Below are 21,969 nucleotides of genomic sequence, written 5' to 3'. Positions count from 1 at the left end.
TCAGTACATTGTTGCTTTGTGTTTACCTTAACCCTACACAACTGTAACAACTTACTAATGGTATTATCATTGCTGCCACTGCATTGCAACGTTCCTTGTGTTGCTTAGTCTTCGATCATCTCTTATTGCACTTTCATGAACATATTTCACTTTCCATTAACCCTTAATGATGACCAGTTGTCCAGCCGTCTTCCACTTCCTCAGTAAAGTGTTGTTTTTGGGCAGTGGCCCTTAAAAATAACTCATGAAACTAAAACTATGATCACTCAATTTATCTTAATGCAATCGGACAGGTTTCCCCACTGTTTTTTACTTACCTGGAACAAGGAAATGAATCTGGAGTTTTGCATTATGAACGGCGAGAGAGAGAATGGACCGGAGGTCCCGAGTAATACAAAATGAAGTCCTGAATTATATAGCGGGACTCCAGCTACTGAACTTTGCTACAATACCATTTTTAATTTATTTTGTCATTTTTTTTGGAGTGGCCTGAGAGTCACCGCTGACTGACTCCCGGACGAATAGAGCGAGGGGATTCTGGCCCGCTCCCTGCAAAGCTGAGAGGAGAGATATTAGCCATATGTGATTAATTTACAGCGCTATGCTTCAATTAATCTGCGCAGGGTGGCAGGCGCCAGGGTTGGGCCCTGTTCCACCTGCGAGAGAGGGATGAGAGAAAGAGAGTGAGATGAGAAATGGGAGATGAGAGAAAGAGAGAGGTGGGTGTAGAGAGAAAGAGAGTTAAAAGAGTTATCTTTTGGGGCACGGCAGCCCTGTGAAGGATGAGGGACGAAAGGGGATCCTTTTAATCGATAGATCTTACATAATCACTCACACAAACCCCATTCCCTCCTTCTCTCCCTACTCCTCTTCAGTTACTCTCCATCTCTCACTCTGCCCTCTTCCTCTCCCTCTTTCCCCCTGGAAAGAGTACACTAATACAGAAATATAATAACAGAAGGTCACACTTTATTTGGATAGTCCGGATTCACACTATCTGCTGATAAGCAGCTGAGGTTATGTTTAGAATATGTTTTAGGGAATGGGTTCATTTTAGGGTTAGGATAAAGGGTTAGGGCTAGAGCTAAGGTTAGTAGATAGTTAGTTGAAATGTTACTGATTGTCTGTAGCTAGTCTGTAGGATATCGACTATCCCAAAATCTACTATCCCCCCGAAAAGTGTTACCTAATATAAACCTGGAAGAGGGCAGCACATGTTCTGAAGGCGCTGTGTGATTCACCAGCCTCGTCCCAACAGCAACTGGGTAGTGTAGTGCTTCTAATCTTCTGATGTTAGAGATCCATAGGAGACCGCCTGAGGATGTTTGCGAGACTATTTTCAAATGGGAAGACTCTCACTGTGGCAGTAAGTGAAAGCTAAGGGGTAGAAAATGGTAAATGCGTAAACCACAGTGACCAGAGGGTACAGATTGGTATGTGAGGGCTATTTCCTTAGCGAAAGCTATATGGGGTAAATATTTTATTTGCACATCTCGGTAATCTTGTTCAGTAGGGAGTTGGGAGAAGGCGGTAAAGGTCTCGCGGACAAAGAATTAGATATTACATATCATTAACTCATCTAGGAAATACCAGCTACTAAACAAGTTCTAGGGAGATAAACGTATAGAATATAACTATCCTAATTTCACAAATACTGTGGATTACGTTTGTGTTGTATCAAAATCCCGCACTATGAGATTTAAAAAATATATTCTCATCCAATGCCCCACATTTTTAGAAAAAAATAATAAATAAATAAACAATAAATAAATGTTGTGGAGGCTTGCCTGTTTTACTTGTTATGTTGTTATGTTACGTGTTAAATATCAGTTTGCAAACAATGTAAAAAAAAATATGTGTCATTGAGTTAATAAAGCCGCATACAAACATGATCTCTTTGATGTTTTCTTGAGTAAGCCAGCTCAGTGCTTTCTGTGGTGGTGCAGCAAGCCAGCAGAAAATACAGACCTTTGGCCGTGAATGGCTCAGTGTTCTGTCACTCATGGGGAAACTACGTCACCGCGAAGTCTAAGGGGAGACTTCAAAAATTCAAGCTCTTCGGGTGCTGACATAGCGATTCATTAGAAGTGTTCATTAGAACATCATACTTTCAAAATCTCAGCTAGCACTCATCATTTTGAATCAAGTCACTAGCAAATCTTTGTCATATGAAGAGAAATTATTGATAAATTGTATTGGTGCTCATCGGCCATTGGACATAAACATTACACAACAATTTGAAAATCGCAAATTCAACAATGAGTGGTTTGGAAGGAAGTGAGCACAGCACAACAAGGTGAGTTCAAAAATGTATTGAATCCTGCTGCATAAATGGTGCAATATGCCAGGGAGATATGTGTACTGCAGCTAAGAAAGTAATACGAAGTGTATGTTTGGTAGTAAGATGTTAGTAGACCACATGCCTCACGCTAATAATTTGGTCCATTTTACCGCTCTTAATTTTTTCTACTCTTCTGACTTGGTGGTGCACATGCACATGTAGCCTATAGCCTGTTTTAGAGAAATGTAATCATCGAATATTGTAAGAGCTTTCATTGTCTGCTCATATGACCCTGTTATTTATCCTACGGTTCTGATTTGGTGTACAGGGAGAATACTGTCACTGTACATTTCAAAACTGCTGAACAAATAGTTATATTGACAACGTCCGTCCTAGCTCGCTCATTAATGTCTTAATCAAAATTACGGATTGCCTCTTATGCGCTCGTCGTCCCCTTATGTCAATTGTCAGTAGAAATCACATTTGTTTCAACAAGTCAGCCATATCAGCTATGATTTTTTTTAAAGGTAGTAAATGAGGCGGAATGAACTGTTTCGCTGCCAGACAAGACTCTGCTGATAGCCAGGTGTAGCAGTGGTAAAGTGTTGGGACAGCTTTATGTAGGCCCTAACAGTTTGTGGTCACCGTTACAGTGCAATTAATGTATTGATAAGTGTTGTGTAGTGGCTTTGCTGGAATGCATACATTTTTGTATTATTATTATTATACATTGTTTTCACCACCAAGATGTAAATACTGAAATCCCACTGTTCTAATCAAAAGAAAATATGTAATCTGCAAAAAAGAATTTGCATCCCAATATTACACTTTATATACATAACGAAACACTGGACTTTCAGCGTCTTTATTTAAATTGTTAATTCATTATGAAATTATGACAAATATTATTAATATTCCACCCATGAGGGCAATAGGTCATTTGACTGCAGGAGAGGGCTAAGTCCTGTATTGTTGGAGGGACGATTTAGATTGTGAAGAACAATAAGAAGCCCCACAATGTATCCTGAGAAATGTACTTTATCTTTTCAATCAGTCTTAGAACAGTTGCAACCCTACACAAGCGAATTAGCACATTAAAAATTGGGCAACTAATCCACTGTTACTGGGTCATGCTGAGTAGAAAACCCAAGACACAGAAGACTAGAACTATAATTAGGATGTGCACACACACACGCACACACTCCATGCTACAGACATCCTCTGGGGATACTCTCGGGAGATAAGCATGCAGTGATTTTGGCCATACAAATTAAATCACTAGTTTAATTGATGTCACAGGGTCTTTCTCCACCCTCCCTAATTAGGAGTCAATGCAATAATGAATCAACTCATCACGAGAATGCAAACACATTGAAATCTAAATATGGAGAACAGACCTGGGTTCAAATACATGAGTATTTAAGTATTTGTCTATTCAATATCTTCAAATGATGTGGTGCCGAATCAAAAAAAATTATTTGAAGTATTTGAATGCATTTCCAAATAATTTCCTATAAATAGCCTACTTTTTGACTTGTACTTGTTTCTAAATGCATGGGAGTGTTTAAATATTTGAATATTTGGACATTAAAATATACCTGTCTGCATATTTTAAAATACCTTTAAATACTTTCATAGGGTATTTCCAAATAATTTACAATATTGAAGTAATGTAATTTGTTTTCTATATATCCAAATACTTACTTTGAAATCTATGTGAAGTGAAAGTAAATAAAATCATTGAAATAGTTTGAACACAGGTCTGATGGGGAAATGTATTAATATAGAGCTAAACTCTGGGTTGGGAATTAGTGAATACATCTTTGGACAGGTAAGGCAATCCTAAAATAAACACTATTTGTCAAAGATGCGTTCTATTTCCAGACTATAGCCTATCTTATTTGACCATGCCAGGGCAACTGGCTTTTTGGGCCCAGAGTTTTTTTTATGGTCAGATCACAAAGCAGGGAGATTGTTCAAGGTTGATGTCGAAATTATACTAGGGGAAACAGTGAGTGCGATTCCTATCAAGTAGGCTTGGGTTTTGATAGGGCACTAAGGACGGGGATGCAGGATAGTTGGAATCCCATGGCTGAGGATCAGAAGGTTGCGTGTTCAATCCCAGTCGTGGACACATTTATTTTAACCCTATCCCAAACCATAACCCTTACCTTAACCATTCGGAAGGAGTGGCAAAAGTTGACCTTTGTAGAAATGGAATGATTCAAAGTGGCAAAAGTCAACTCAGGGTGTCAAAAACACTTCAAAATTTGACATTTGGAGAATGTGGCTGAACGTCTAATTCTGCAGTGAGACTGAGAGAGCTTGTTGCACAAAGACAGGAACAACTCCTGGCCCTATGAGAGCTGAGCCATATGATGTCAGCAGATCTTTCAGGCAGTAGTAGCCAGCCATGTGTCCATCATGCAGACATACTGAGAGGTGAGGTCTGGACAACAGCAGGCAGGCAGAGACTCAGAGAGAGAGCTATAGCCTGGGAGGTAGGCGCTAGCTCAAATCCACATCCAGGCTATGAACAGCTAGACTAAGACTTCCTCTCCATTCAGCTCAGGAGGGGAAATTCACCCCAGATGTGACTTCAAACAGAAAGAAATCCGGAGGGATTGGAGGTGGGATAAGGCCCATCCTTTGCGTGACCCAAAGACCTGTTCCTGGCATCGCTCTTTCTCTCTCTTCATCTTTCTTTCTATATCATTCTCTCTGTCAATCTGTTTATTCTCTATCTCTAGAGAATATATATTTCTCTCCCTGTCGTTCCGTTTCACTCTCTCTCTCTCTCTCTCTCTCTCTCTCCTCTGTCTGTCTGTCTGTCTGTCTACCCCCCACTCTCCCTCCCTTTCTGCCCTCTCTCTTTCCCCTCTCTCTGCAGTAGGCTACTACAGGGACCAGCTTGTTATCAGTCAGTCTGTTTCTCCGGTGTGACATTATCACAGGGAAGCCTTCAATAAGGGTCTATGGCTACCATTTATACTCCCCCATAATTCACATCATGTCCATGTGAGAGCTGAGCTCCTGATGAATTGACTGCCAGGTTGTTTGAGCCCTGCCTCCTCCTTCCTCCCGCCCAACAGTTTGACAAGCAGCTTTATTCTCTTAAAAGGAACTGTAAGCTTTACAGGTTTCTCTTTATTTCATTTAATGGAGCGCCTATATAACACCTGCAGTACATCGACGGAAACACAGTCAACAACTGATATGGCGGTTGACTGTTGAAAATTGGGCTTTTTCTTTGGTGGGAGTTGTGCCGTAAAAATGTAACAATGGTAGATTTTTAATTGACATGCATAAAAATGATTAAGAAAACATGTAATTCATCAACTGTAAGCTTAGAAACAGTGTTCGGCGTTTCTCCCAGTGTTGAGATTATAACGTGTGGTCAACATGACCCACAACCCAGTTAGGCTCTATGCTATTCTGTCACTGAGAGATGCACAGAGGTATTGAAGACAATTCCAGAGAGGAGTGTGTAAAGATGAAGGAGGAGACCTGAGGGGGATGAAGTTTTGTCACAAAGTTAGTTTTTCTGCCTATTATGGTAAATATTCTCCATCTGCTGCATTGTTTGTCTTAAATCTTCTGCATTTCAAATGGAACAGAAACCTTCAGTCGAATATCAGGAAGTTTGCTGTTAGGTTCTGTGGACGCGCAACTTGATATTAGTACCTGTGTAAGGGTACCAGTCTGGTACACAGAGTGACGGAATTGAAAGTATCAAAGTTAAACACAATATCAGCAGGTTAAGCAGGTTCAGGTAGTCAATGATGATTAGCCTATAAAGAACAATAAAAGGATGTGTGTGGGGGTTCACTGGACCTCCTCCATCTGTCTTCAAGAACTAAAAGCTGCCAAGAGGAATGGAAATATTTTAGGTTTAGGAGATTTCCCCAGATTAGAGATGTTTTCTCCCTGTGAAGGGTACTGTGTTGCATTGGAAATTGAAATTACGATTTGTCAAAAATTCAACTTTGAAAGTAATAATGATTGGACCACCACACTACACCAATAAATCCTACTCATCAAACCCACACAAATTAAACAGGCCTATTTATATGAATTCAGAGGGAAGAAATTCTTAACTATTAAGAGGTTAATGCATTAGAACTCTCAGTAAAGTCTTCAGTCATACAAAAGCTATAGTCAAATCCAAACGGGTTTTCTAGCAGATTAGCAAGAATGGATCACCCCGTGTTCAAGAATGGCCAATAATCTCCGAAACATCTGTATTTTTAGAAAGTTGCTTGCAATTTCAGTTTATTCCTCCAGAAAAGACAGAACAAACATTACTTCAAATATTATGGTTAAAGTCAAATATAAGATTACGGTATAATCTTTTGTAAACTATATCATAAATAGGACTGGAGGAGTTATGTTGCACATGCAGCTAACAAAAATATACTGAAATGTCTGCTCTATCCAAAATGACAAAAAAACGAATTGCAGCAAAAATGGAAGAGGTAAGTGTAAGGGGGAGAAAGTAAGAAACAAATCTGTCTGTAACGGTGGGTGAGGGATGGGTGTGGAGTCAGACGCAGAGAGCAAAAGTAAACAGGGAAAAATGCTTTAATGTCCTCTACAAAGTAACAGGTCCAAACATGGGTGAAGCCCTAAACACAGGTGCAAAACAAAACCAAAACCTTAGTTACAAAACCCGGACAGCAAAAACCCAAAAGACAATGATAACCACAAACGTAACTATAACAACAAGCCCGCACAAACACCAGCGGGCTAAACGAACTTAAATAACACCCACCCCAAAACCCCAACAAGGAACAGGTGAAAACAATTTGACAAAAACAAACGAAAAGGAAAAGAGGGATCAGTGGCAGCTAGCAGACCGGCGACGACGACCGCCGAGCGCCACCCGAACAGGAAGGGGAGCCACCTTCGGTGGTATTCGTGACACTGTCAGCTCTGCAAAAAAATACCAAAATTGGTTAAAGAAAATTGTGATAAATAAAAAAGTTTGCCAGTTTAATTAAGGACCAAAAATTGACAGCTGTGCCATACAGATTGCAAAATAGTTGGGAAGAGATTTACGATGTACCTATTCCATGGCACATGGCTTATGAACTGACACACAAAATGACTCCGGATTCAAAACTTCAAGTTTTTCAATTTAAGTGATCATACAAAACTCTTGCAACCAATAACAAAACAATAAATATATATGGGGGATACAACCATCCCAACTCTGCAGATGTTGCTTAAAAGAGACAGAATCATTAGATCATTTGTTTTGCTACTGTCCATGTGTAGCTTGTTTTTGGTCGCAGGTTCAGGAATGGCTGAAAAATTGCAACATTCAAATGGAGTTAACTCTGCAAATAGCACTGCTGGGTGATCTAAAAAGTCAATCAATCAATAATATACTGTAATAATACTCTTAGCAAAAATGTTCATCTTTCATTTATAATCTGTAAAGCCTATGAGAATAGAAAGATTCAAAACTTTTGTGAAACATCACAGCACAGTGAAAAATATATGGCAAATAGAAATCACAACTGGATGGTCTTCAGAGATAGATGGGAGGGGTTGAGGATAGCTGAAGGACCGGACTAAAAACAAACATATAAGTTAACTAATGTAAAATATACTGTGTCCATAAAATGTATATAGTATGTATAAGATTGAAGTAGAAACCTACTGTAAGTGCTTGTGTCCATTAGTTTACTCCAATTAGGGTAGGGATGGTAGGGTTAGAGGAAAAAATATACATACATACACTACTGTTTAAACGTTTGGGTCCACTTAGAAATGACCTTGTTTTTGAAAGAAATTCTATATTTTGTCCCTGAACATAACATCAAATTCATCAGACATTGTTAATGTTGTAAATGACTGTTGTAGCTGGAAACGGCTGATTTTTCATGAAATATCTACAGAGGCCCATTATCAGCAACCATCACTCCTGTGTTCAAATGGCACATTGTGTTAGCTAATCCATATTTATCAATTTTTAAAGGCAAATTGATCATTATGAAACCATTTTGCAATTATGTTAGCACAGCTGAAAACATTTGGGCTGATTAAAGAAGCAATAAAACTGGCCTTCTTTTGATTAGTTGAGTATCTGGAGCATCAGCATTTGTGGGTTCGATTACAGAATCAAAATGGCCAGAAACAAATAACTTTCTTGAGAAATGAAGGCTATTCCATGCGAGAAATTGCCAAGAAACTGAAGATCTCGTACAACGCTGTGTACTACTCCCTTCACAGAAAGGCGCAAACTGGCTCTATCCAGAATAGAGAGAGGATTGGGAGGGCCCGGAGCACAACTGAGCAAGAAGACAAGTACATTAGAGTGTCTAGTTTGAGAAACAGACGCCTCACAAGTCTTCAACTGGCAGCTTCATTAAAAAGTACCCGCAAACCACCAGTCTCAACGTCAACAGTGAAGAGGCGACTCCTGTATGCTGGCCTTCTAGATCTAGACAGACTTGCAAAGAAAAAACCTTCTCAGACTGGCCAAGAAAAAGAAAAGATTAAGATGGGCAAAATAACACAGACACTGGACAGAGGAACTCTGCCTAGAAGGCCAGCATCCCGGAGTCGCCTATTCACTGTTGATGTTGAGACTGGTGTTTTGCGGGTACTATTTAATGAAGCTGCCAGTTGAGGACTTGTGTGGCATCTGTTTCTCAAACTAGTCACTCTAATGTACTTGTCCTCTTGCTCAGCTGTGCACCATGGTCTCCCACTCCTCTTTCTATTCTGGTTAGGCCAGTTTGCGCTGTTCTATTAAGGGAGCAGTACACGGTAGTGTGTATATATATATATTATTTTAAATATATATATATGGGGGATTGGAAATGATGCAGACAATGACATTGATAGAGGCCAAAATCTATTTGCAATATTAAAGCTGATCCACGCCTTAATACACACAGATGGGCATGGTAGCTCAAAAGTAGCTAAAAGTAAACTGGTTTTAACACTGGCATACACAAACATACATTAAACATTATATCAAACAACTTTTCTTGACTTTAGAGAAATATTTTACAACTCCATCATGCCAAATTCCATCCACTGGAATTATGCTGCAAAACATGCAAATTAAAATGGTCTATTTTCCCCTGCATTCTTCATGTCTAATATATAATTCATGCTGTGTACAGTTGTGTGATTTATGGATAAATAACATTTTGTGGACAGGACATGGCAAAGCAGTCCATCTTTGGGATGTTGCTGACAAAATGAAACATGAAAGGCAGAATGAATCTCACAAAATTGTCTCATGGAGAGTCGTTAATACAGAAAACCACTGGAATCGCCATCTGCTGGCTTCGAGTTGACTCTTCTTGCTTGGGCGGAGCTCCAAAGGTGCACATCGTATTAGTGCTGTAGGCGCAACATTTCGTTAGGACTTAAAATGTCAGCAAGCACTGGTGACAAAACACAGCAGCATTCTGGTTTTCATTGCATTTCTCTGCTATATCGAGACTAGCTAAATCTGCTGCAAGGGCATAGAAATGGTATACATGAATGGCCATATCAATATTTTTTATTTTTTATTTTTACATTTCAGAAGTGATATTTGGCTGTAAGGCTAGCATGAGGGACAAGAAGTAGCTAGCCGCAAAGAGGTTTGTTTTGAGAAATGTCTGCTAACTTTGTATGCTGCTAGGTATAACCAGCTAGCTACTAGCTAGTTCAATTTCTCTCACAATTCTAAAGCCAACAATTTAAAAAAAAATAAAAACAGCATATTATTGACCTGAAAGGTTAGTTGTGCTAGCTTATCCAAGGTCAGTGACACATAGAGAAATGATATACTGTCTACCTATGAGAACAACTGCAACCTTTTTGCAAGCAACATTGCAAATATTATTGAAATAAAATAAAATTAACCTCATTTTTTATTTTCAAACTAAATTACAAGGTTGGATTTTCACTAAACGATTGTATATGTCAGCACTTTAAAAGCATGTACAAAATCTGGTGTAAGGTTTGCCTTACATACATTGTCTACTGGTATCATTTTACATTAAGAACATGTAAATTCTCTACATGTAAATGTGTGAGTTTAGCTATTCTCTGCCTCAGCTGACAGGTGCCCATAGGCCAGTAACAACATAGCATGGCAGCAACACAACAGCACAAAACATGGCACAAATATTATTGGGCACAGACAACAGCACGAAGTGCAAGAAGGTAGAGACAACAATACATCAAGTAAAGCAGCCACAACTGTCAGTAAGAGTTTAGATGAAAAAATATATATACTGAGAGAGCGTTAAAATAAAATAAAATGATTGGACATCTTACAGCTAGACAAAAATAAAATGTTAATTTGAGAAAACAACACAGCGACAGAACCCCTTTTATTGCAGGGTTGTGATTAGTGATTAATCAACACTGACACTAGTTCATTTTGAATAATAGCTTAAGAAATAAAACAAGTTTAAACACTTCATATTTAAAGAATCGATACTTCAAAATGTACAAAAAAAGATAACTCATATGTAAAGATTAGATATCTTAGTCTAAACAACAATAGATAATTGAGTAGTAACAAGTAAGCAATTATTACTGAAGCATCTTTTCAGGTGGAAAAATAAAACTCCACAACAGCGGTGGCCAAACTTCTATTCCAGCCGAGCATCAACTCATTAAATTTGATAAGTTGAATCAGGTGTGTTATTGCTGGGTTGAAACAGAACCCTGCACACCCAGCAGATCTACAGCAGGCCTGCTCCAATTGTAATAGATTTATACATTTTTTGTGATGTTTAACCATATGTTTGTATGCAATGTTTGCTAACACGGCTAAACCTACACATATAACCCATGGCATATAGGATCCAACCATAAGGCGCTACAGAGGGTAGTGCATACGGCCCAGTACATCACTGGGGCCAAGCTTCCCACCATCCAGAGCCTATATAATAGGCTGTGTCAGAGGAAGGCCCAAAACATTGTCGTAGTCATAGACTGTTCTCTTTGTTACTGCATAGAAAGTGGTACCAGGGCGCCAAGTATAGGACCAAAAGGCTCCTACTCCCAAGCCATAAGACTGCTGAACAATTAATCAAATGGACACCCGGTCCATTTACATTTTTTCATAATGTCCTCTCACAAAATGACTTGCCCAATCCAGTAGCCTACACTTTCCCTTTACTGACAGCCAGAGCTGCAATTTTTGTTTTTAATTTACAATCATTCATCAAAAACTCTAGCTAAACAGGTGTAAAGTCAGCTACCTAGTTAGCTAAATAGCTGCTCAGTTGAGTTAGCCTACAAAGTGGCCCACTGTAGCCAGCAATCTAGTTGGCTAGTGAGCTAGCAATACATCGTTTTTTAACATTTAAAAATGCATTTATTGACTTGAATAGGTTTTTGGGCATCCAACAGCCATGTGGATGAATGGAGATGAGGCAAAAAGTGTTTGTCACCAGAGCGGTTTAGAATGTGTTTACCAGCATAATTCACTTTCAATAAAAAAAAATATATATAAAATATATGAATCGCAAACTGTAGGCCACACTTGATAACTTTAAAATGAGCATGAAAGGGTGTGCAAAGCTGTCATCAAGGGAAAGGGTGGCTACTTTGAATAATCTAAAATGTATGTTGATTTAAATAACACTATTTTGGTTACTACATGATTCCATATTTGTTGTTTCATAGTTTTGATGTCTTCACTATTAATGTACAATGTAGAACATAGGCAAAATAAAGAAAAACCCAAAAGTTGTGTTCAAACTTTTGACTGTAAATGTAGACAGAATTAAGCATAGAGGTCTGCCGTCCTGAAAACCGAAAATAAATGTGAAGTGAGCATGGAAATGTAGGCTACTTTATCCAGGTCAGTCTAGTCGTTGCGTTTTGGACCATTGCTAATAAACTATTGTGTATAGGAAAAATATATAGTGACAAATGCGTAGGCTGAATATAAAGTTCTCCAGAAAAACAAGAAAGTTGAAATTCCCTGATAACAGAGGAAGTATGAGGGCAGCAGTGTTGGGAGGAGCAGTACGTGGCTCCTAGCCATCTCTCTCCGAGCTGCACCGGGAGACGCATTCTTTATTCAGGGAAGGGTAGGGTAGGAGGGACCTGAGCTACGATGGGAGAGGGAGAGAAGAGAGCGAGAGAGAGAGAGAGAGAGCGCAAGACAGAGGTGAGCGGTGCACTGCACACACATCACTATCAACGGAATTCATTTTAGCAAACATCTCTCTGGGATTCCGAGCATAGAAGGCAAGTTTATCGTCCCCAAAACAACCCGGATACCTTGGCAAGTGCGTGTTCACTGTTTCGAGAGAAGTCGGTGCTGCCTCTGGTCCATATAGTCCCACTCTCCCGCTCGAATGCATTGCCCAAGGTTTTGAGGCGGGCTGAGCTGTGAGTGTAGTCATAGGTTGAGCTGCATGCCCCGGAATTGCAGAAAAGTGCGGACAGAGCAGAAGATTGTTCCCCGACTCAGGCAGCATGCTGTCCGGTAGACCCACGGGTGGCATGGCGCTTGGAAGCGATTCGCACAAACAATACCGAATGGCGCTGGATCATTGCGCACGGTCATATTCTAGGATTGCATGAAGGATAAAGAAAAGAGTTGAACATGGTAAAAGGGCATACAATGAATATGGATAAAGCCTCGTCTAAGGTAGGCTACAGTAGCCCAAATGTTTAATAGCAGCATAAAGGCTATATAAACAACTATACTACAACTTATTTAAATAGTTTATATAGAGTTCTAGGCTGTATGAGTAGATTGAACTAGATGTGATTTATTATGGATATATATACATAGATGCACTGCCATTGTTAAGAGCTATGGTGCTAATTTTATTCCCAGCCAAACTGCTGCATAATATATTCTATTCTCCTCACAACCCTCTGCTATCTCTAAAGGAAATATGGTCAATTTGTAAATTCTCAGTTCGTTTTCTATCGTTTATTTATCAATCCATTATTAGATGTCAAAGATCAATGCTTAGCTACAAAGCGCATTGCTTTAGATTTTTGTTTTTCTTCAGAGAAAAGCAAAGCCTCCGTTTGCAAATGCAATCTCAATGCTCAGCACGGCTCTCAATCCCTTTTGTAATAATTCATTCAATTGAACACCACTCGCTGGGCTGCCTTTGAAGTAGCCTACACATGATCCGCTTCTTATCGCCTTTTAAATAGCCTATCCTTTTAAAAAGTTTTAATTGCGTTTCTGTCGTTTAATCCAGTCCTAATCGGATTGAACCTGGCCTCAACCGAAAAACGTTATTTTATCTGTTCACACATACACCTTGCTCTCTGTCCGTGTCGTTTTTGGATTTGGATACATGCAAGACCAACTTTATTGTGTCCATAGGATAATTTTGTTTAGCCTTGCTGAGATGTATTTTTACTCCACAATTCATTCCAATGTCCACAGTCTTTATTTATGCAGCTTTAATCATTTGAGATGTTTTTGCCGTGGCAGCACATTTATTGCAGCTTGTGGTATCTCCTTATTTCCCCTGAAGCTTATTTGATTAAATGTAGCTCTTTTCAATTTAGAAAAGTAGATCACAGATGTATTTCATATTGTTTTGCTTCATCATTATAAGTAGCAGTGGTGCCACATCTCACCACTCATCAGGCTACAGAGCAACCTATAATTGCAGATAACCTTAATCTCCCCCTATGCCCATACCTCCTATCCTATATGACCTCTATATAAAATTCAGACCATCAAACCCATTATTTATTAAATGTATGGGCCTCTTGAGCATTGACATGTGCAGTGTTCCTGTTAAGTTAAAAGCACTGGTGACAAGCAGTATCTTTCAATCTTCTGGATAGAACATGTGTGATGGGCAACTCGAATACTGGGATGTGGGGAGCTGAGGCCTTACTGTAACTGGGTGGCCTTGTGCCCACGCTAAACCTCTAAACCATTTTGAGAAATAGTCCAGTATTGATCATTTATCGCAGGTGGAGGAGCTAAATTATTTTCCAATCCCATTCCATTTGACAGGCTGTGTTTGTCACTCTGGGATTGGTATAAAGTCCCACTATACATCCCCCACCCCACACACTCCCCTTTCATTTCATTTCTACGGTGCCTTATATCATGTATATGTGCTGGAGATGGTTGGTGGTTTGTCTGGCCTACTTATGTAATGTGCATGGTGCACCTTAAGAGGCAAAACAACACCTCTCTCTCTGTCTACTGTAAGCACAATGTGTTTATCAGCTCTAACTTCAAAGCACTGTCTGCTCTAACAAAGGCAGAGAAAAAGAAGAGACTATTTTCACACAAGTCAAAGGGCTGCCCAATAAGTCTTTCAGGCAGTATTTTTCTGCTTTCGGGCAGTATTTTTATCTCCTTTCTGTTGCTTTTTCTCATTTTATGTCTCCGTTATGTCTAATTTATGTTTCAGACAGTTCAAAATAATTGCAATGTGTGTATTAGCGTGTAGTTCAGCACTGAGGCATTGACTTGTTGTTGTAGAAAGCGCAGAATGTCCATGCTGTTCTAGCAGCTATTATATTCTCTCCTCTATGACTGAGAGGAAGGAATGAAAGCCCCTTTATGTCTGCTAAACCGGATGTGCTAGAGCGCTCCTGCATTTTTATCAGATGGTTTGACATTTTGAAAGAAATAGCCTGTGCATAAATTTCAAAGGTGTCAGTGTGTGTGGATCTGTGTGCGGGTTAAGTATGATTGTGTGTGTGAGAGTGTGTGTCTACGATCTATGTGTTTATGGGTCTGAATATGTATGTGAAACAGTCATTTTTTTCAGCCTTTGTGTGCACGTGAGTTATAGACAGCTCTTTTTTTCTCACGGAGAGAAACAGACCACCCCTGACCCGAACCCCCCATTTATCTCACCTTTCTTTTGTCTTGTGGAACAGGTCTCTGGATCCAAATGTCACACCACCTGGACGCTGCCCCGGGCGGGGACCAGCAGTGTGTGACGTTGACGGGTGTGTGGCGAGGAGAGGAGAGAAGGAGGCCCCGGACACGGTAGCTCTCAGCTGCGACTTGGCATTAAATTGGCCCAGGCTTGGCCCTGTGCTTTGAGGAGGAGCTGAGATTGTGGAGCCCTGCCATGGTCTAATATATCAGCATGGATGGAGTCAGAGTCAGCTTCAGTCAGAGGACCTGCTCTTCCTAATGCGACACTCTTTCTTCTTAAAGCTGAGGACTAACCAATTACAGGGGGATTAAGCCTAACCCTATGGCTTCCTGTTCTACCACCCCGCGAAGAAGTGAACTGAGCATTATCAAACTATTTTAGAGGACTTTCATTTTTGTCTACTATTTTGGGGGATTTACTTCATCGCCTTCAATCCTTTTCCCTTTTTAATACATTTTATTGTGTGTTGCTTTTTGAGGCCATTCCCCTCCTTCTGTTTTTCCACTATGGAGTTTCAGGTCAGGCTGTGGAATAAAAATTGGGGTTCATTTCTGCGTTTCTGGTTGACAGTCCTCCTGAGCCTCAACTTGCACTTCAGCCGCCCCGCAGCCTCGTGCCCGGAGGAGTGCCGCTGCGACAAAACATTTGTTTACTGCAACGAGCGGAGCCTGACATCGGTACCTCTGGGGGTGACAGAGGGCTACAAGATCCTCTACCTCCACAACAACCAGATCAACAACGCTGGGTTCCCATGGGAACTACACAATGTGGCCTCCGTGGAGACGGTGTTTCTCTACGGCAACCAGCTGGATGAGTTTCCTCTCAACCTGCCCAAGAACATCCGGGTGCTCCACCTGCAAGAGAACAACATCCAGACCATCTCCAGGGCTGCCTTGGCCCAGCTTCCCCGCCTAGAGGAACTCCACCTGGATGATAACTCCATCTCTACCGTGGGGGTGGAGGAGGGGGCGTTCCGGGAGGCCGTCAGCCTCAAGCTGCTCTTCCTCACCAAGAACCACCTGAGCAGTGTCCCCATTGGTCTTCCGGAGGACCTCAAGGAGCTGCGATTGGACGAGAACCGCATCGCCATCATAGCTGAGGAAGCGTTTCAGAACGTGACGCGGCTCCAACGCCTATTGCTGGATGGGAACTTGTTGACGGACGAGGGCGTGGCCCCGGGGACGTTCCAGGAGCTGTCCACCCTCCGGGAGCTGGCGCTGGCTCGTAACTCTCTGACGTTCCCCCCACCCCTCCTCCCGACCCAGTCCCTGATCAAGCTCAGCCTGCAGGATAATCAGATGGACCATATTCCAGTGATGGCTTTCTCCGACCTTCAGAGGCTCGAGAGACTGGATATATCCAACAACCAGTTGCAGACACTGACACAGGGGGTCTTTGACGGCCTCATCAGCCTCAGACAGCTCACCGTTCGGAACAACCCGTGGCGCTGTGACTGCACTGTCAAATGGGTGGTGGTGTGGCTCAAGTCACTGCCAGGCGCCATCAACGTGCGCGGGTTCATGTGCCAGAGCCCCGAGAGGGTGCGCGGCATGGCAATCAGAGAACTCACCCTGGATGCTATCCAGTGCTCAGGCGGGACAGACCTCCAGCCTGACCTCTGGCCCACCCTGCGCTCTACGCCCCCACACCCCCAACTCCCCACCACCGCCTCCACCACCTTCCTTACCACTGCCATGACCACTTCCATCCCCATCTCCACATCCTCCTCTTACCTCACATCGCCCTCCCTTCCCCCTGCCCTGCCTCCCCACCCCGCTGGACCCCTGCCCCCTTACGAGGATCCCCTACAGATATCCTTCCACGTGGTCAACGCCTCCTGCATTGATGTGAGCTGGGCTTCCTACTTCACCGTTACGGCCTACAAGGTGACCTGGGTCAAGATGGGCAAGAACCTAATGAGCGACGTCAGCCGCGAGAGGACGCTGAGTGGGGACAGGCGGAAGCTAAGCTTGACCAACCTGGAGCCCAAGTCAGTGTACCGGATCTGTGTGTATGTACTGGACACCCTCAACTCCTACCGCCCAGGTGAGGATACAATATGCTCAGAGGCCAGGACCAAGTCGGCCTCATCCAACTCCAATAACAACAAGGCCACAGGGTCAGAGCAAGCCCAACAGGACGCCCACTCCACCCTCCTTTTGGCCGGGGTGATCGGTGGGGCCGTCCTGGTCGTCCTGGTAATACTGCTGAGCCTGTTTTGTTGGCACATGCACAAGAAGAGCCGCTCGGAGTCGTCCAAGTGGAAATACAACCGGGGCAGGAGAAAAGACGACTACTGCGAGGCAGGTACCAAAAAGGATAACTCTATACTGGAAATGACTGAGACCAGCTTTCAGATAGTCTCGCTGAACAATGAGCAACTTTTGAAAGGGGATTTCAGGATTCAGCCCATCTACACACCCAACGGAGGCATCGGCTTCAGAGACTGCCACCTCAGTGACAATAGCTTAGCCTACTGCAAGAGCAGCAATGTTCCCAGCACCGAGTTCTGCCACACGTGATGCTTCTCACAGGATATTCCCACACTGGTTGTCTGACAGAAAGAAACAACAAAGTAATTAAATATACTGTACCATATATATTTCCAAGTTCTGTCTACGATGTAATTTATACTGTGGACAATAATGTGGAATTCTATCTGCAATCTTTTTTATTCTTAGTAAAAAAAAAAAGGAATACATATGTTTTTTTTAATCAGCGGGATTTAAATACAGTAAGTGGTTTTTGCTCAAGTATTGTCTGTACATAGAAATTTGTACAATATGGCACGCTGGGTTGGTTCTGACGAATGGTGTCCTGTCTGTCAGGTTTTTGGGTTGTTGGGCGCTATGAGGGCTGGGATTCTTTGCTAACCACAGAAGCAAAAATATGGCCTTTGTGCAGAGCCACCCCCTCACAGAAACACTAGGTAAGATAACACAGTGGTCTGGGAAAACTAACACTGCTGATTAGACTGCAGTGGAAAATAAGCACTGGTGGTATTTTTTTTAAGAATCAAAGTGCACTTCCTAATGCAACAGAGAGTGTAAGCAGCCATTCAAATGAGCTTTTTGTGGAAATCCCATCAGAGGAATGGGCACACTTTTCAACACCCCCTTTTGCCCTCACAAGACTAAGTGAACACATTTGAATGTGGAAGGGATGGGAGGAAGACTACCTTAACAGGACTAAGTGAACACTTTTCAATGTGGTAGGGATGAGAGGAAGACCACCTTAACAGGACTAAGTGAACACGTTTCAATGTGGTAGGGATGAGAGGAAGACTACGTGAACACGTTTCAATGTGGTAGGGATGAGAGGGAGACTACCTTAACAGGACTAAGTGAACACGTTTCAATGTGGTAGGGATGGGAGGAAGACTACCTTAACAGGACTAAGTGAACACTTTTCAATGTGGTAGGGATGAGAGGGAGACTACCTTAACAGGACTAAGTGAACACTTTTCAATGTGGTAGGGATGAGAGGAAGACTACCTTAACAGGACTAAGTGAACACTTTTCAATGAGGTAGGGATGAGAGGGAGACTACCTTAACAGGACTAAGTGAACACTTTTCAATGTGGTAGGGATGAGAGGGAGACTACCTTAACAGGACTAAGTGAACACTTTTCAATGTGGTAGGGATGAGAGGGATAATGCCGTCGCTGTTGGATATAGATTTGCCTCCAATGATACAGGAGTTTTTTCTCTCCAGTTGTGGCCACTAGGGGGCATGTTTACTCAGTCAGTGTAGAGTAGAGCGAGGTATAGGTAGTCTAAGAGATCCCTTACCTCCAGCATCCCATGAGTCCATTACCTCAGATGCATTACATTACTCATTCTCAAATGGCATTGTTTAGAGTATTAATGGTCGCGGAGCTGCTTATGGAATCATTTAAAATGAACAGTGCTCAGCTCTGTTGTTCAGCGGCTAAATGATACAGATATTATCATGGCGGAGGTCCATGAGGTTGTGTTGCGTGTCTTGTCTTTGCCGGGTGGTGTCTGCCGTGATGATGAATGTGGAGGAGATACACTCACAGTTATACATTCCTCTGCCTTTCTTAAGTCCTTTATTGTTAAGTACTCAAATGAAAATTGAGTGAATCAGAATAAACAATCAAGGCGTTTATCTGTTTATCTGCTTTACAATGTGTTGATAGGACTTTCCTACTGTAGCATGTGATGTGTTTTATTGTCTACATGGGATTGACTACTCTATTGATTAATTGATTGATTGGTTCGAGCTACACATTCATCATCAATTCCAAACAATGTTGGCTCCCAGTTAGGAATGCCTGGTGCCACCGAGGAGTCTTTGTTATGCACTTCTTACTCAGACTTTATTTGCTTTGACAAGATTTTATTTTGCAGACCGAGTTCAAAGAATCCACTCCCCCCCTCTGCCCCGCTCATAATCCTCATCCGAAAAAGGGAGAAAATATGCAGACATTATTTTTCACTTGGCCGTTCGAATCACAAGCTGGGAGAGGGAGAAGAGTGCGAGAGAGAGAGAGAGGGGAAGGTCAAGTGACAAGAGTTAACCATTCACAGGGCACCAAGTCAATGGATTAAATACAGCGTAAAACCACGACATTGCATTGGTTTGGCTAGAATTTGAAAGTATCAATAGGAAACACCATTTTAAGGGTGGAAGGGTTGTCTCTCTTTGAAGAATTGCCATGCCAGTGCACATCTGTCGTTAGTAATAACTCCTTTAGTAGATCCAGAAATAGTAGGTGGGGAACTTATGACGCAATAGACACTATAATGCCATTATTCACGTTGATGCTTAAGCTTTCATGTGTGCTTTCATAGGGTTTTGAGTCAAATTTATATTCATACATCAGAAATACATTTGTGTCATTTAGAAATAACAGTTGCTCTTCTGTGGTTATCAAAGTGTCTCCACTTTGTCTACGAACGTACACATATCTGTTTATCAGCCTGTGTTAAAGCCCCACCAGCGGAAGCTGACCTGAAGTCAGTTTGATACACATTAGAAGTTACGTCCAATAAACCCCACTGGCGTAAACTAACCTAAGGTCAGTTTGACACTGCTACATGGCAAGTTATGTAAAACATCCCACCAACATGTACTGACCTAAGGTCACACTGCTACATGGCCGTAGTGCTTTAACAGGTTGTGTATCCACTGAACACTTCATCCTACCTGCCTGTGGCAAAGTCGGCCTGTCTGACAATAATCCCATACAGCAAAGTATCTTTATTTTCATTAGTGATTAGGATTTAAATGTAATGTTAGTCTTTCAGGCCAACCTGTTGCAACACTTTTCCCCAAATTAAAGAATGTTCCAAGAAGTGATAGAGGTCCATTTATTGCCTTACTTTTATGCAGTACTGTACCGGCTAACTGCACTTAGTTTGTTCAAGGACTTTTTCCAGAGAAGAAGCAATTTATAAACTGTGAAAGAGACAATGACAGTAATTGAATAGTTACTGTATGGAAAGCACATATTTTCATATTGGTGAAAAAAACTACGAGTGACAGACAGCAATAGACCCAACACATAATTAATGAAAGCCTGTTCATTCGTAACGACGCCCTCGAGTGGTGCTGGGTAATGATACAAAGTGACTGAGAAGCCTTGTTGTTTGTTTGTGGCAGTACATTACTCTAAATTCCCTCCCTCATTTGAAGAAAGTACACAAACGCAATGGCGTGACCAATGGAATTAGACCGAACACATTAGAGAAAGAGGGAGAAAGAGGGAGAAAAAAAGAGAGACTGCAACCTCTGTTTGTTACTGTTTCAGGCTTTGATAGTAACTTCCTTTAAGCTCATTCATTCTCATTGGAATAATTATGTTAAATCACAGAGGTCAAATCAAAATAAGCACCCAAGTGAATCAAATTGAATACATTTGAAGTTGTCTTTACACCTTGTAGACCAACATAAAAGTCTTCAGAAAACTAGAAGTCTTCAGCAAACAATTCATGGGTGTTTGAGGTAATTACATTTTCTCTTACAGCTGCTGGGTCGAATTAATGGAAATAATATGAACAACGACAGGTTATTTGTTCATGTATCATTTGACAGAAGAAAGTATGCTGAAAATGAACAATGCATGTCATTTGGCTTGGGCTTCTCGGCTATTATGGCTTTTCATTTCGACATTGAGTTGTTTTGACTTTAACAACATAAACTAATATGCTACTTAGGAACCAAAGTTACATTTCTTTTCTCATGATAAAATATTGTTGTTGTCCCATGTATGTGCCTTGAGGTTAACTTACGATGTAAAGTCCTTGAAACCTTTAAATGTTTTTGCACAAAATGTAAATATAGAAGTTAAGCTTTTTGCAAATAAAAGAGCCATTATGTGATATGTGATTTGATATCATTCATTGTCATTTCCGTCAGAAGATTATAGGCCCATTGAAACATATCATTAACACTCCCCTCCATATTTATTTGGACAGTGAAGCATTTTTATTTGTTTGGCTCTGTACTTAATGTGACAGTATTACCTTTTGTTTGAGGGTATTTTCATAAATATCTGCTTTACCATTTAGAAAAGAACACACTTTATGTATTTGGACAAATTGACTTACGGTGTATTAAAGTAGTCAACAGTTTAGTATTGTAGTCGCATATTCCGAGTACACAATGGCTACATCAAGCTTGTGACTACAAACGTGTTGGGTCGCAAAGATCATACTCCCCAAAAAATGCTAACATCCCATGTTATTGGTAATGGTGAGAGGTTAGCGTGTTTTGTTGTAACCTCTGTAACTTTCTCACTCATCATTATTCACGATTTTTCTTAGTCATGGCATTGTCAGGACTAATTTAGAGTTCAGAAAA

At 41.3% G+C, this 21,969-nt stretch overlaps 1 protein-coding gene across 6 annotated transcripts in view; it reads left to right on the top strand.

Moving 5' to 3' along the window:
- Positions 1-21,969, top strand: part of LOC115107946 (leucine-rich repeat transmembrane protein FLRT2-like) — a 116,110-nt gene that overhangs the window by 12,158 nt on the left and 81,983 nt on the right. The window contains exons 1-2 of one of the 6 annotated variants that reach the window (XM_029631752.2): positions 12,335-12,422; positions 15,137-21,488. The exons of 3 other annotated variants lie outside the window; for them this stretch is intronic. In XM_029631752.2, coding sequence (XP_029487612.1) covers positions 15,648-17,663 — 2,016 coding nt within the window. In that variant the 5' untranslated portion in view covers positions 12,335-12,422; positions 15,137-15,647 and the 3' untranslated portion in view covers positions 17,664-21,488. 2 more of the 6 variants (XM_029631750.2, XM_029631751.2) reach the window with 2 other exon arrangements.

The sequence above is a fragment of the Oncorhynchus nerka genome, linkage group LG24 (genome assembly GCF_034236695.1).
Source record: "Oncorhynchus nerka isolate Pitt River linkage group LG24, Oner_Uvic_2.0, whole genome shotgun sequence".
NCBI lineage: Eukaryota > Metazoa > Chordata > Actinopteri > Salmoniformes > Salmonidae > Oncorhynchus > Oncorhynchus nerka.
The sequence above is the reverse complement of the archived record's forward strand: the minus strand, read 5'-3'. Positions and strand labels throughout refer to the sequence as shown.